The sequence below is a fragment of the Hyperolius riggenbachi genome, chromosome 8, assembly GCF_040937935.1.
Source record: "Hyperolius riggenbachi isolate aHypRig1 chromosome 8, aHypRig1.pri, whole genome shotgun sequence".
NCBI lineage: Eukaryota > Metazoa > Chordata > Amphibia > Anura > Hyperoliidae > Hyperolius > Hyperolius riggenbachi.
The window spans coordinates 88,781,683-88,797,296 of record NC_090653.1 but is presented as its reverse complement, the minus strand read 5'-3'; the positions used below and the strand labels follow the sequence as shown (position 1 = coordinate 88,797,296).

The 15,614-nt window shown below is 40.1% G+C and overlaps 1 protein-coding gene across 1 annotated transcript; it reads left to right on the top strand.

Moving 5' to 3' along the window:
• The first annotated feature begins 570 nt into the window (after positions 1-570).
• On the top strand, positions 571-12,105 carry LOC137528249 (NTPase KAP family P-loop domain-containing protein 1-like). Its single transcript, XM_068249531.1, has 4 exons — positions 571-623; positions 2,451-2,582; positions 6,777-8,566; positions 11,661-12,105. The coding sequence occupies exons 1-4, from the start codon at positions 611-613 to the stop codon at positions 11,970-11,972; spliced, it is 2,247 nt and encodes a 748-aa protein (XP_068105632.1). The 5' UTR covers positions 571-610; the 3' UTR covers positions 11,973-12,105.
• Positions 12,106-15,614: the final 3,509 nt, after the last annotated feature.

Sequence of the window (15,614 nt, the reverse complement as noted above, 5' to 3'; positions counted from 1 at the left end):
CTTTTGAGGGACAGTTAGAGAAAGTGAAGTTTTAGTGTACACTGTAAAGACCTGAAGAATATTTCCGTTACATATGAATGTATTATTCTTATATAGTCCTACTTAATATCTGCATCCATCAGCTGTGTCCGTGTCACCCGAGTGTACATGCATTGAGGCGTGGGTGCGCCACTGTGCAGTGCCCATTGCGTTAAAATTACTAGTATCTAGTTTCTTGTGATAACCATATTTTTCTTTTCTTTGCTTTGCTATTTGTCTTAGTTTTATTATGTACATGTATTTTTCTGTAAAGGATTTGTAAGTACCAATGTGCACATGCCCTTGGGCAGACTTATGCCTGGTGTGTTAGTTTTAGTCTCTTTGTATAAGCACTACTCCCGGTATACACACATAAGCCATCAAGTGTGATTACATATCACTGTGTCTGCGTATTTTTTTTCCACAAGAAAACACAACTACAGGGAAGAAGTAGGTGGGGAAAGCGACAGACAATAATTGTTGGCAAGAACTTTGGTCTTCCGTGACCGCGAGGTCACACTCACAGGAACATTTATTTCTGTGCGCAGGTACGGAGATCCCTGGGGAAAGCTGAAGATCACTAGGGGAGGACATGGTGCGTCCAGGTATGTCATTTTTAGAACTTTTATCTACTTACATTCAGTTTTTCTCTACACTCTGTAAACTTATCATTCTTCTTAGTTTTACATACTTGCTTTACTTCTTCCCACCCAGTGCAGGTGTGTGAAGTTGCAAGTCATGGAACAGAGGCATTATCTCTATTAGTGTACACGTTATGACTGATGAATGGGAGATAAAGGTGCTGAGACACACTAATCATGTATTGCTCATACTGCCTCTTTGTTCCACCACTAACTGCTATCTTAGGGCTCCTAAAGTAAATGTACAACACAGCCATTTTTACTGCCCATTACCCACACCCAGCTCACTTTTCCACTCTCTGGCTAAAGGTGGCCACACACGATACAATAAAATTATCCGATTTTACAGTCATTCGATAAAAACAATCAGATCTCCCGAAAAGATCGAAAGCTTTTTTTTCATTTGACTGCAAAATTTGATCGGATTTCCCGTTTTCTTCGATTCGGAATGCCAGATATTTTTCTTCAATCTTTCTAAAGATTGGATGGTGTGTGTTAGATTGTCAATTTATTAATATACACAACCTAGCAATTTAGTCAGAGTTTCCAATCATTTTTATCATAATTGGGGAAAAATTGAACATAGGTGTGTGGTACACTGGTCATATTTTTGAAATGTTACAATCAGTCAGAAAAATTGATTGCAATTCTTAAATTGAACAGATATTTAAAAAATTGTATGGTGTGTATACCTTTAGTGTGACCTGTGTCATGCCCAATTAGCACATGTTTGATAGTCTCTAGCAATAGGAAACTCATATGCACACTTTTTACATAGTTAATCCTGTAAGGCTGTTCCCACTTGAGTGGAGAATGGACATTTTTTGGCCATTCTCCGCTCATAATAGGGAAAACTGGTGTCTTTTGGGGCCCAAGTAAAGTGTGCTCCACATCAGTAGCAAAGCAAATGTGGGTAGTCCTATGTATGTCATGTTTACTGTCTATGTAGTTACTTCTACAACCATTTCTTCATAGTTCTGAAAACTTAAGCAAACATACAGATATACACTCGTTGGGACATAGATGGGTTTATCTATAATGGAGAACAAAAAAAGCTATTTTTGTTTTTTTGTTGCAATGTATCTCATGGTGAGTTGACTCGGAACCATTAGGAAAGTACAGTATAAGGGGCTAAAAGAGACGGAAAAGCCCTCCTACTCAAATGTAATGCTGAGTACAGTTTGCTCTCTTTAAAAAAAAAGTTATTTTCGATAATTCGTGAGTGATGCTTCATGGGAAACTAAAGTTGCTCAATTAAAGCTAAATTATCGTGAATACCTTCTGTTTTAAGAAGGTAAACTATACTCAGTGTTGCTTTTTAGTAAGAGGGCTTTTTTGCTCTCTTTTAGCCCCTTATACAGTACTGTTAACCAAAGGAGTAAACATTCTCCTTTCATCTGATTGACATTGAGAAATTTCCTCTCATACAAATGTGACTGATAAAGCCTGTGGTGTGTTTCTTCTTCTGAAAATCTGTGTCATAGGCAAGAGATTTGGAACTAGAATACAAGTGCTGTAAATAGTTTAAACTATATAGGGCTTGATTTAGTAAGCTGCGCAGCTTAATGAGAGCAGAGAGTGTAATGAAGCGTCCATTACAATATCTGAGCACAGCGTCATTTCACTGCACATGCTATGGCTGCATAGCATGCACAGGACATTATAATACTCTCCGCTCTTATGAAGCTGTGCTGCAGTGACAGCGCAGCTTAGTGAATCAAGCCCATAGTGTCACTTCCACCTTTCTAACGTCACTTTGTGGCATAATACTTGACTTTGGTGTTCCTGTAGGTTTCAGGACAAAGGATGATGTCTATTGTTTTTCCCTGGCCAAAGCTCTATACTACGTTGTTTCCCCTGTGACAGTGGGGTTTTATGCACCATGGGGTAGAAACAAAGACCTTCTACTCAACAAGATTGAGAGTAAGTACAAAAAAACATTACCACTATCTGTAGATAAGCTGTGGTCGCCTTTTCTATTTCAAAAACTTCCAACCCCTCGTACCTCTCCCAACTGTACGCAAGTGTTGATCAGAAATATAGGATGGTAAATAGTAAAGGCAATGGTAGAGTCCATGCTGCTTTAAGGGTGGATACATATTGATAAATTAGTGGCATGGTTAACATTTGGACTCTGGAATGAGTAACATCAGTATGAAACATTAAAGTAGAACTCCAGACAATGCAAAGATGTATATCTTCAGTGATTCTTATTGCTGACCACTAGTTTAAAATGTAACTAGTGGTTAGCAATAAACTTCAGAAACACTGAAGCGTTTTTTTTTTTTTTCTAAAGCGGATATATAAATGCTATGTACTAACATGTTCTGCTTCAGCAGAGGTCTGGTCTGTGCTAACTGCAGCCATTAGGTAAAGAAAATCCCTGAAAGGATACCCGAACTGAAATGTGACATAATGAGATAGACATGGGTATGTAGAGTGCCTAGCACACAAATAACTATGCTGTGTTCCTTTTTTTCTTTCTCTGCCTGAAAGAGTTAAATATCAGGTATGTAAGTAGCTGACTCAGTCCTGACTCAGACAGGAAGTGACTACAGTGTGACTCTCACTGATAAGAAATTCCCCTTTTTTACCTGTTTCTTGCTCTCAGAAGCAATTTTCTGCTAGGAAAGTGTTTTACAGTTGGAATTTCTTATCAGCGAGGGTCACACTGTAGTCACTTCCTGTCTGAGTCAGAACTGAATCAGCCACTTGCATACCATATATTTAACTCTTTCAGACAGAGAAAGAAAAAAAGGAGCACAGCATAGTTATTTGTGTGCTAGGCACTGTAAATACACATGTCTATCTCATTATGTCACATTTCAGTTCGAGTATCCTTTAAAGCAAAGCTGATGCCATTTATTGCCTAACTTGGCATAGTGAAAATAGCTTTCAAAAGTCAAAACCTTAGTTTTTTCATCGGAAATAAAACAAAACTGTATTTGAGATGCACATATTTATACACGAAGCAATAACGAGATACATATGTAATCCAGACATGTATAAATGGCATTAGCTGTGTGGTTTGAGGACAGTCAAATAAACATCAGGATTATTGTTAGTAAGAAACTGATATGTGCTTAGAAGGTCATCTGACCTGAAATGCTTCACACCACAGTGTGAGCTGGTGCCAGCTAAAGAAAAATACAGTTTTACATATCTCAGTTATTAATAAAGCCTATGTGCCATTGTCCTATTTACTGAAAATTGTTATTACTCGTTGATTGGTCAAACTGATCACCTTTGAAGTGGATAATTTTTGCATATTTTCGTATCCCACCTAATAAAGAGCAAGTGTCTCTGCGTCCTATGTCCGTGTGTCTGTGCTTTTTTGCACTGCGCATGTGCAGGGAGGGACGCAGAGACACTGAAGAGAGCTGGGGGAGGACAGGGCCAGATGAGGCCGGCGTGTGTGCGTGGGTGCGGGCACGCGCGTGGTGGGTGCGCGGGATGGCAATTGTTGACAGACCTAGCCCATTTTTAAACGGGCTAAGGTCACTAGTGTATTATAAGAATAAAATGTCCATAAGGCTCCCTGCACACTGCAAATCAGTTCTGCGTTTCTGATACCGTTTCTGATTCCGATTTGCAATTCCGATTTTCCCTGAATGCAATCAACGGAAAACCGGAGGAAAAAACGCAGCATGCAGTAACGATTAAAAATCGGAATCAGATGTAAAAACCAATTAAAAATCGGAATTGCATGCAGTGTGCAGGGAGCCTAAGACTGGTTTTCTGCAATGTATTGATTTACATCCGTTTTTTGATGGCGTCCAAAGTACTGTCTGAGCACCACTAATCAGGGGCGTAACAATAGGGGCTGCAGCCCCTGCACCCGCGGGGGGGGGGGGGGGGGGCGGCCCACTCAGGGCCATTTTGGGGGGCAGGAAAGGTCGCAGCATGAGGAGAGAGCATGGACGCACATCAGCGGGGGGGGGGGAGGGGGACACACTTACCCCCCCCCCCCCTCCCCACCCTCACCTCGGGCTCTCCCCTCAGCACGCTCCCCTCCTGCAATTATCAGTGGCGGCGGGCGGTGGGCAGGAACACATACCTCCATGCGTTCCATGCGCCAGAGGTTCCGCTCTCTAAGTGTCTGACACTACTTCCTATTTAAACAGTAAGTAGCGTGAGGCACTTAGAGATCGGACCTCCATGGTGGATGGAGGTATGTGTTCCTGCCGCCGCCTGCTGCCACTGATAATTGCAGGAGTCCCTCCAAATTTGTGAAGAAGGAAACTGGTTTTGAGGTGTGATACCCAAATTCACGTTTTTCCTACCAGCAGAATGGTGGCGTAGTGGGTAGCACTTGCTGCACTGGGTCCCTGGTTCGAATCCCAGCAAGGGCACTATCTGCACAGAGTTTGTATGTTTTCCGCACGGGTCTACGTAAGTTTCCTCGGGGCAATCAGGTTTCCTCTAACATCCCACTAACATACAGATAGGTTAAACTGTCGTTTCCCTAAAAATTGACCCTAGTCTATGATGGGCATATGACTATGATAGGGATTACATTGTGAGCACCTCAAGGGACAGTTAAGTCACACTCTGTACAATGCCATGGAAGATACTGACGCTATATAAGTACTAAATAATAATAATAAAAATATATATTAAACCCTTAACTGACTACCTGCTAACTGCCATTTTATTTTGTAGAATGGCGAATAGTGTATTTTATTTTTTCTAAATAAGAAAAGTTCATTTTGGTTTCAATTCTTCCATTCCTTACATCAAATATTTAGGAATTAATATTACTAATAATAGGGAATCTTTATACAAACATAATTATATACCTCTTTTTCAAAAATTTAAAGAAGATTTCAAAAAATGGAAAAAAGTTTACATATTTCTTGGACGGGAAGAATCCACTCCTTTAAAATGATGCAATTACCTCAAATTCTTTATCTCTTCCGTGCTCTACCTATTCCAATTCAATCCTATGATATTCTAGAACTACAAAAAGAGCTTAGTAATTTTATATGGAATGGCAAGAAGCCAAGAATATCTTCTAAGATTATGTTATTATAAAAAAAGGATGAGGTCTCTCTGTTCCTGATATTAAAAAATATTATTTGGCTGCCCAAATTGCTCAAATTCCATTAGTAGAAGGAGGTGATTCTTCCCCATTATGCGTCAAATTGGAGGAATCTATCATTGCCCCATTTACTTGGCCTGGAGTACTATGGTGTTATACTAGGAATTTACCTAAAATGTGTTTACCTTCCACAATGCATACTCTTAGAATTTAGAGAAAACATAGATTTAAGTATGGATTTCAAAATAAAAATTCAGGTAAAATAAATATAATCCTAAAGTTTAAATTACCAAAGTGCCCATTAATTCTTCTCTTAGGTAAACGTGCTAACGGTGTTTCGGATTCTGAGCATAGGGTTATTCAACATATATCTATGGCAGCTAAAAGTATCATTGCTAGAAAATGGAATACTCCTAGGTTGCCTATAACAGATCTTCATTATCTTATATCATCAACAATGATTTCGGAAAAAAATTATGCTATCTTAAATGATTCTTTAAATAAATTTGAAAAAAATATGGGCACCTTGGATTTCTTCATTACCTACCACAGGCCTTCAATATACCATTACAAGGTTATAATACGTTAACCTTGACATGAATTTATTTATTAGAACTTCAAAACGTTTTCCCTGAAATTCTCCAGTCCAGATATGTTTATTTCTGTTGTTTTATTGCAATTTGTTCAATTGCCATATGTTGTATACAAAATGAGTTCCTAAAATGTTATTTTTTAGTATTTATATTTAGTTACAGGTTAATAAATATTGCTATATTTGCAATGTGTATTATGATAATTTATAGTATGTTTTGTTTGTATAATCTTTATTTTAATACTATGCTTTGTAAGATTGTGTCTTCATTAGTTTATGTTATATCTGTAACTTCTTTTAATATTAAAATAAAATTATTTGGAAATATAAAATACGAAATGTTACTCAAAATTATACATCTGTAACTATGTTTTTTAATACTAATGAGATGTTTGAAGACATACTGAACTGTAACACGGTCTTTGCGATACCTTTATATTTAACTACAGCTATTCTTATATCATTTGTGCATTTTGTATTATAGCATACCTCTGTCTTGAAGGATGGAAGAAGGAACAAGATGAAGCTGCAAGGACTGGGCAGCAAACAAGAAAGTGCACAGGAAAAAGCCTGATCAAGCTCATCTTATTGATGATATTTCATCATCCTGTGGTCACACAAAAACACAAAGAACGACAGAATATTCGCTACATATTCATTCGTTTCAGTGCCTGGGAATTTGCAGGTAGTGACCAACTCTGGGCTGGGCTGGTTACCACCCTCTGTGATGGTATTGAGAATTTCTTTGGACTTCCTCCTATAAGTGTCTACCGAGCAGTAGCCAGAAAAACAAAAATAATTGAGGCCTGCGATCCATCTCTCAAAGATGAATGGGTTAGTAAGAAGATCCTGTTCATTCCACTCTGGATTGCGACCATCCTAGTCATCTTGGTTGGAATTGGTGTTGGTGCATTGTTCATAATATATGGCTTTCCGTTTGGTGATCCAACAGGAGATATGTTGGCAGCTGCAGAAGGTGTTGGGGCAACTGTTGTGGGAATCTCAGCAGCTGGAATTTTAAGAATCGTTATTGTGACAGTTAGAAACACAGTTGTCACCCAAAAGGTGTCAGTGCAGCAGAAGATGAACAGGACAGACATGAGTTCTCAACTGGGCTTTATGAGTGATGTAAAGCGGGAAGTCAAAATCATCACTCGTTATCTCCAACTCATGGAGGTCTACCAAAGGCAAAAAATTAGAGTTGTCCTAGAGATAACAAACTTAGACAAATGCATGCCAGACAAAGTAGTGGGAGTATTAAATGCCATGAATATTCTCCTCTCTGATCCCAATGCCCCTTTTATTTCCATTTTGGCTGTGGATCCTCAAATCATCGTGGAATGTGTTGAAAGCTCACAGTTGTTGAAAGGCATGGCTAACAATGGTTATATATTTTTAAATCGCATTATATCTCTGCCTTTTTGTGTCCCAAGAATGGATTGTGATACCAAATGTTTTTTGATGAGACATATAATTGAAGGAAAGCGTGAATTGATCAGAGACACAGAGGAAGAGCCTCCAGTAGAAGTGGCAGAGGCTGCAAATGAGAAAGATAATCTGCTTAGACAACGGGCTAACTATCAAAATGACTTTGGAGTCCAAGATATTCCTTCAAGGGTTGCATGCACTGGAGAGCCATGGCAATCCAATAGCTCTCTCACAAATAAAAACCCAAAGACCAAAGCCTTAATAAACGAAGGCTTCAGATACCTATTTAATGATAAAATGAGAGACTATATCAATGATAATGTTGTCCAGATTAGAAGGGTAGTGAATACGCTAACCATAACAATCAGACTCATGGTGAGAGAAGTTCCAAGGACTCAGATCAAGCCTCATAAAGTAACAGAATGGGTGCTTCTGGCTACACAATGGCCCTGTCGCCTTAGTTGGATATTGCAATGCATTGAGGATGAACAACAAAGGAGAGGCCTCAATGAACCTGATGCATCAGGAGAATTTGACTTATATTCACAAACATTCCTTTGGGATGTTTTTGAGAAGTCTTTAGAAGAATTGGATGCTATGAAAACAAGTATCCAAAAACTTCTGGAGCTGGATGGGGATCCAGAGGTCTTCCACAAACTATTGAAGGATAACTTTACCGTAGCAGATGCAAATTGTTTCTTGCCATTCACTGTTAACTTAGACCAGTCCATTAAAAGACAGATGGAACTTATACGAGGCAGTACCAACCTGTGGGAGTCTAAAAAGAGTAACAGACTGACCATGCTTACCTTACTGAACATGAATATACATGAAGTCTGCAAAGAAGTAAGTGTGTCCTGTTATTGCTATCACTGCATCTATAATCATTGAATGTCTGTATACAGTACTGATATGAAAATAGACGGATTAGTACATGAAAATCACATTGACATTCATATTCAACCGCATACATCAAACAAGGTCGCCAGGAAAAAGGGCATGGGGCATAGCCAAAATTTTAGGACATTGTCTATAACAATATTTTTATTGTTTCTTCATCTTCAGATTACAAATATTGTTACAGTAAAAGCTGTTACCGCACAACTTCTGTAACAAAAACGCCTGGAAAACAGCTCTGATCTAGTGTTTTTCAGAGCTGTTTTCCACTTTCCTATACTTTACATTGAGGCAGAAATGCCTCAGAAATCTAAAAAATGCTGCAGCCCCCGATTTTGCAAATGGGGAAAAAACGACCTGCTCCGGTGTGCACCGTCTCATTCACTTTCATTAGCCAAGCGGTTTTCCCTCTGCAAGCCCTAAGACACACATTGTGGTGGTCAACCCTAACATCACCCCATCCCCCCCCCCCCCCCCCCCCGACGCCTAACCCTAAACCCCTCTTTCTCTGCTGCAAATAACATTAATACATTAAAGTGATGCATTTCTAAGATAAGAAAGTTCAAAACAATAATTTACGATAGTATCATCATTCTCAACACGAATTTTAAAACTATATTTATCGAAACACTAATTCTCAAACTTTCATATGGACGGGCCCGGCGCTCGCTATTTATCAGGTGCCCAAAATTCTTCTTTGGCACCGAGTAGCCAATATTTTGCATTGGTGCCTATGGGGGAGTCAAAAATGTCCATTAGCCCCTGGCGCCCAAATTTACTGATTCCTATTCAACCACCATTTACTGTAAGTGACTACCTACGGTATTACAAAGAATGATGGCCATAAATGAGCAGATACCTCACTGATATAACTTAGAAGAAATTAAAGGTGTACCAACATCAAACAATGTATAGGTAGATTGACCAAGAGACAGACCACTCTGAGATCTAATCTGATCAGAGAGAGACCTCTTGACTGCCCATACACCGCAGGCCGATTTCCGGTTCAATGTCATGCTGAAATCAATTTGCCACATCTGCCGACCCAATGTTGTCCCCCCTAAAGTTAAATGTGCTCTTGGTGCACTATACGTCACCTGTCTGCATCTGCCGCTGACTCTGGGCTTCGCCGCAATCCATATACACATGCCCCATGTGGTTGCCAACATATACATTGGCGAGTGGGTGAGGCCACACACGTGCCCACATTACTAAGGCAACCACGTGGGGTACGTGTATGCAGATTATGGCATAGCCTGGAGCCAGTGGCGGAGGCAGACAGGTGAAGTATAGTGCACTGGGGAGAGGGGGGGGTTCATTTAGCATCGGGGACAGTGCCTGGGGGGTTTGTCATACATTCCAATATCTCTTGCTGCTACACAGGGCACTGATTTTCTTCCGATTCGATAATAATTATCGAATCGGATGGTTGAATGGCCACCAAGTTCCTAGATGTATGGGTACCTTAAGTGCTCCTGCTAAGATCTAGGTTGGCTGGATAACGTACTGGTTGAAAACACACCCGTTGATGTAGGAGACCAGGGTTTGAATCCTGACTGAAGCAAGTACCTAATCAGTAAGGAGTCCTTGGGCATGCTTCCTAATGCTCCAGGGTGGCTTCCGAGCATGTCCTTAAGCTTCATACACATGCATAATGCCCCGGCGGAGGTAAGAACATGAGCTCTCAGGTGACATTGCAGGGCTGAGGCTGTAAAGATGCCAGTTAACAGACAACATTGCATTGAAGAGCTGTATCACTGTAGCATATGCCCCTGCAAAGAAGCTCACATCGTAAGGCTAGTAACACATGGCTGTTCCACCTATCCCAGTGTGAGAGTTGCTGTGCAAAGCATTACTGAAGCTACAACAAGGACTTGTTCAGTTCCTTACACTAGCCGTATATAAAATGACAGTCAATGATTTTAATGTGTGCTAACCTTATTAAATAATATAATTTTATATTTCCTTAATGTTATGTTTTAGTTTCAAAGAATTTTATTGACAAAAAGTCAAAATAAATTGACACACAGAAATGACCCAATGGGACAAACTGCGCTGTAAAGCTTACATAACAGTATGTAAAGAGAAACAAAACAGAATAAGCAAGAAAGGAAACTAGGGCTCTTGAAGACGGGCCCCTCCATACTGAGCATGCACGAGCGCCCTCTCTCATGCACTTGCGCGCGTCCGGTACAGAGCCCCTCATCTTTTGGAGCACGCCCAAAGACTTCTGAAGTCTCCCGCTGTGGGAGATTTGAACAGAGCAGCCTTCGGGGGAACGAGCAAATGAGGAGAGGAAAAGGAAGGCTCTATATGACCCAGAGCCTTCCCTCTCCTTAGGTGAGTATATGTTTTGTTTTGTTCTTTTAATCACTTCAGATTCACTTCAATGGAGAGGCAGCTGGCCAAACTCATCACTACCCTCAGGAGGTGCTTAGGAAAGACCTGGGAGGGGACAGAAGCCAGTCTCACGGATTAAAGAGCAGTGAGAAATTGTTTCTTATTGAAGGGGGGGAGGGGGAGGGATTATTGGTACATGTGACTTTTAAGTGGAGCTGCCAGCGATACTATCTCAGAAAAAAAAACGCATATGTAAGTAGATAAATACTTGCTTTACTTACATAACATACATATTGCACTGTCCACATTTTGACATTTTGATTTTAGTGTTTTTCGATAATAAAAAAAGAGAAAATTCTTTGTAGAATTTTCCATTTTGTCTGTGTCTATCTTGAAGCCAATCCTGACATCATTTCCTCCCTTACTCTGTCTGTGTATCATTGCCCACCCCCTTTCCAGTCTTCAGACACTCCCACCCAGCTCTGCAATATAAAGTGCATTGAGAAATATTGGCCAATCATAGAGGAACAGAGGTGTGTGTGTGTGTGTGTGTGTGTGTGGGGAGGGGGGGGGGGGGGGGCAGACGGGAAAGAGGCACTGATGCATAACTGACAGGACAGTACTGGAACAGTGAATCAAGCCTTAGGTAGTAACTGTAAATGATATTACCAGAACGATAAGCCCTCCTTTTTCTTTCTTGCAGATGGGCAAACTGGGGTTCAAAGAAGAGAGTCTCAAGCTTTATCAACAGAGGATCAAGGAGCACAATCTGCATGGCAGGGCCCTGGTCTACAGCGACAACAATGAGATAAAAGACGTCTTGAGTATGGGCCTAGGAGACTGGACACTCTTCAGTGTCTACTTCTTAGGAGTTCTACCTTCAGCCACTACTGTCCCTACAGCAGCCCCTGGTTTTACCAAGCAAGAAGCACAAAAACTTGGTGCTGATTCCAAGGAGAACATGTTAAAACAGAGCAAAATATCACTTTGTCTTTCAAAGGAAAATGTTTGCTAAATGCTTTGGACATAGCAGATTCATCTGTAGCACCAATCTTGACAACAGAGGAACAGTTATAACAAGTGTGCTACTCCTTGCAAATACATTTTAAGCACTGATCAGGCCATCCAAACTACTATTCGAGGGGCAAATGACGCAAATTTGTTCTTAAAAACGTGAATGCAATCGCTGCACAAAGCGATTTTGTGAGCGTTTTTCCTCTACTTTTCATTATAGCAAAAACGCTTTAAAAATGGTACAGTTACCGCTTTGCTGAGCAGATCGGAAACAAACCGCTCAGCTGTGAACTCTCCCATAGGAATCATTGCACAATCGTTTTGTGGGCGATTTTAAATATCGCCTGTGCTTGAAAAAAGGCAGACAACACTGATGATGTTAACTAGGGATAATCAATGAGATCCAAATAATTTCGGGTTCATGCAGAATTATGTAAATTTTTAATGCAAATATATGCAGCTGCAAAATGGACCAATCAATTTAAACCTTGGTGGGACTTCACTGGGCCATTTTCAAGCTGCATACATTTGCATACAGAATTTACATAATCCTGCATGAAATCGGAGTTATTTGCATGTCATTGATCATCCCTAATGGTAACATCTTTTTCACAATTAATTCAATAATACCACTCCCCAAGTTAAATCAGTATTTGAATTTAATTTTTTTTAAGAAAAAAAACTTTAAGTAGATACTCTGGTCACAGGCCTCTGAGGAAGTGGGAGTCTCCCATGAAACGGTTGTCAAGGCAGACCTGTAACCGCGCCCCATTCCCCCCACCTCTGTCTTTTTTTTTTTCACCTTTTCTTTTATCTTTTTAGGTCGCATTCACAGTGGGACGTTGCAGTTTAACGTTGCATTTTAATGCGACATTACATTCGCAACGTGTCTGTGTTAAGAGGTAACGTACTGCAAGCAGCGAGTTCCACAACACAATATTTTTTAACTGGACTTTAACTTTGCACTGTGATCGGCAGATAGGATTAGCATTGCAGTGCGGTAAGCTGCGTTAAGACTTTATAACGCGCGACCATAACGTCCCACTGTGAATGCGACCTTAAAGATGCAAGTTTAATAAAGTCTGGATTTTCACTGAAATCCCCTGGTGCCTAAACTTCTTGGTTGGAATATTTGCAGTGAATAATGTGTTGTATGTCTTAAAGCTATTTTTGACAACTGTGCCTTAATGAAGTTATTTTTGAGCAGTCGTGTGTCTTAATAAAGCTTCCTTTGGAGGAGTTAAATCACCACCTCTCCTGTATTATAAAGTTTTTAATTATTTTATTTTTTAAAGGCACTTCCTACAACTAATATCAGCTACTCACTTTGGTGGTAGGTTTGGGTTCTTTAACCCCCAACCTATATTTAGAGTGTGATGCTCTGACTGACCTGCATGGTGATGGCCTTATTATAATCTCCACTTGCCCTGTAACTGGTTACTTCTCAGACCACTAAACATGGCGAGTATCATTTCCATATCTAATACACTTCTCTATAAGAGGCTTTAGGTGAGGTCTACTACCTCAGGGCTCAGCCACACTATAAGCGTTTTCTGAGCGCTTGTGATTAATAATGCTTTCTAAATTGCATAAAAATAGCAGCGAATAGGACCATGGCAATTTTTACCAAAATTTTAATGAAAGTGAATGGGAGCAATTTTTAAAAAGCGCTTAGAAAGCGCTAATCAATCACAAGCGCTCAGAAAAGCGATTATAGTGTTGGCTGAGCCCTCACTGAGGCATGGAACCCACTAGAGCTTTTTTGGGGCATTTTGGGAGCGCTTTTAATCGCCAGCGATTTCCCTAAACGCTCTGCCAATGTAAATGGATAGGACAGATTTCACTGGAGCGAGTGCGATTAAGGAAATCGCAATCGCAAGACATGCAGCATTTTGGGAAAGTTTTCATTCTAATTAATTGTATAGGAGCAGGGAAATCACTCCCAAAATCGCTTGCAAAACGCTATCACAAATCACTAGCGATTGTGATAGCGCTTTGCACTTTCTACTGGGTTCCGGGCCTGAGAGAATTTTCTTATCTCTGTTAGCACAGCAAAAAGTATAGAAACTTTGGCTGCAGTACTGTCTGAATAACACCAGAAACAAGCATGCAGCTAATCTCCTCAGATCTGACACTGTCAGAAACACCTGATCTGCATATGCTTGTTCAGTGTCTATGGCTAAAAGTATTAGAGGCAGAAGATCAGCAGAATAGCCAGACAACTGGTATTGATTAAAAGGAAATACCATTTTTTTAAGAATATAAGACACACTTTTTCTCCCCCCAAAATAGGGGGAAAAGTTCCTGCGTTTTATATTCCATAGACAGGGAATCCCCGACTTACAATCGCCCTCCGATACGAACTGCCAACCTGCAGCAACGTCGAGGATTCCCTGCCATGTCCCCCGCTCCCACTGGTCTCCTCCGCTCCCTGTGTAAAATTAAATATAAGGTAAAAATCACTTTCAGTTTCCAACACTTTTTCCTTCTCACTAATAATTCACTTAATTCTTTATGGTTTTTCAGGCTCTTTAAAGTCAGTGTATGCTGCTCTAGGTTTCAAGGACAACTATCCAAGGGAGAAGGATATGGAAGCTGCCATATTTACGTATGAATTGAAAGTGATTTTTACCTTAAAGCGAATCTCAAGTGAGAATAAACTTACGATCAGGGCCGGGCCGAGGCATAGGCTGGAGAGGCTCCAGCCTCAGGGCGCAGTGTAGGAGGGGGCGCACAATTAATTCAGCTGTCATTCCTAATTGTGTTTAAAGCAGAAATAAATAAGAAAAGGGGATACATGACAGTGACTGCAAGCCAGATAACTAGGTATTAAGGTGTTAGGGACCTTGTGGGCCCTGTGGCCCTCTTAGTCTAATAGCAATCAGTGTGTGAGGGATGGAGGGGCGCAATTTGGTGTCTCAGCCTTGGGTGCTGGAGGACCTTGTCCCAGCTCTGCTTACGATATATGAATTGTATGTGTAGTACAGGTAAGAAATAGAACATTAGTAGTAAAGAACAGGGTCTCATATTATATCCAGTACAGGAAGTGTTAAGAAACTTCAGTTATCTATGCAAATGAGCTGCTCTGAGCTCTCAGACCCAACTTGGTTTGGAGAGTCGAAGTCCATCTTGTTTTCTTGTTTTCTGAAGCACTTATTCGTCAAAGAAACTGTGAGACACAGCTTCCGATAAGGTTTTACTACAGGAGAGTTCAAAAGGTCATTAGCTCTGCTCTATTTTATAGTTTAAAATACAGTGTGTGCTTTGTAATTTCCAATATAACACAATGATGAAAGGTTATAATATATATATATATATATATATATATATATATATATATATATATATATATATATATATATACACACACTGTATATATCTATATATATATATAGATATATATACAGTGGGTTGCAAAAGTATTCGGACCCCTTGAAGTTTTCCACATTTTGTCATAATACTGCCACAAACATGAATTCCACGTGATAGACCAATACAAAGTGGTGTACACATGAGAAGTGGAACGAAAATCACACATGATTCCAAACATTTTTTACAAATAAATAACTGCAGAGTGGTGTGTGCATAATTATTCGGCCCCCTTTGATCTGAGTGCAGTCAGTTGCCTATAGCCTGATGAGTG

What these genes read in the sequence shown, in the direction of transcription:
- LOC137528249 (XM_068249531.1), top strand. An exon ending in TCTACTCAACAAGATTGAGA is followed by an intron (nt 2,583 to 6,776) that starts GTAAGTACAAAA and finishes TTTGTATTATAG; the next exon opens with CATACCTCTGTCTTGAAGGA. An exon ending in TACATGAAGTCTGCAAAGAA is followed by an intron (nt 8,567 to 11,660) that starts GTAAGTGTGTCC and finishes TCTTTCTTGCAG; the next exon opens with ATGGGCAAACTGGGGTTCAA.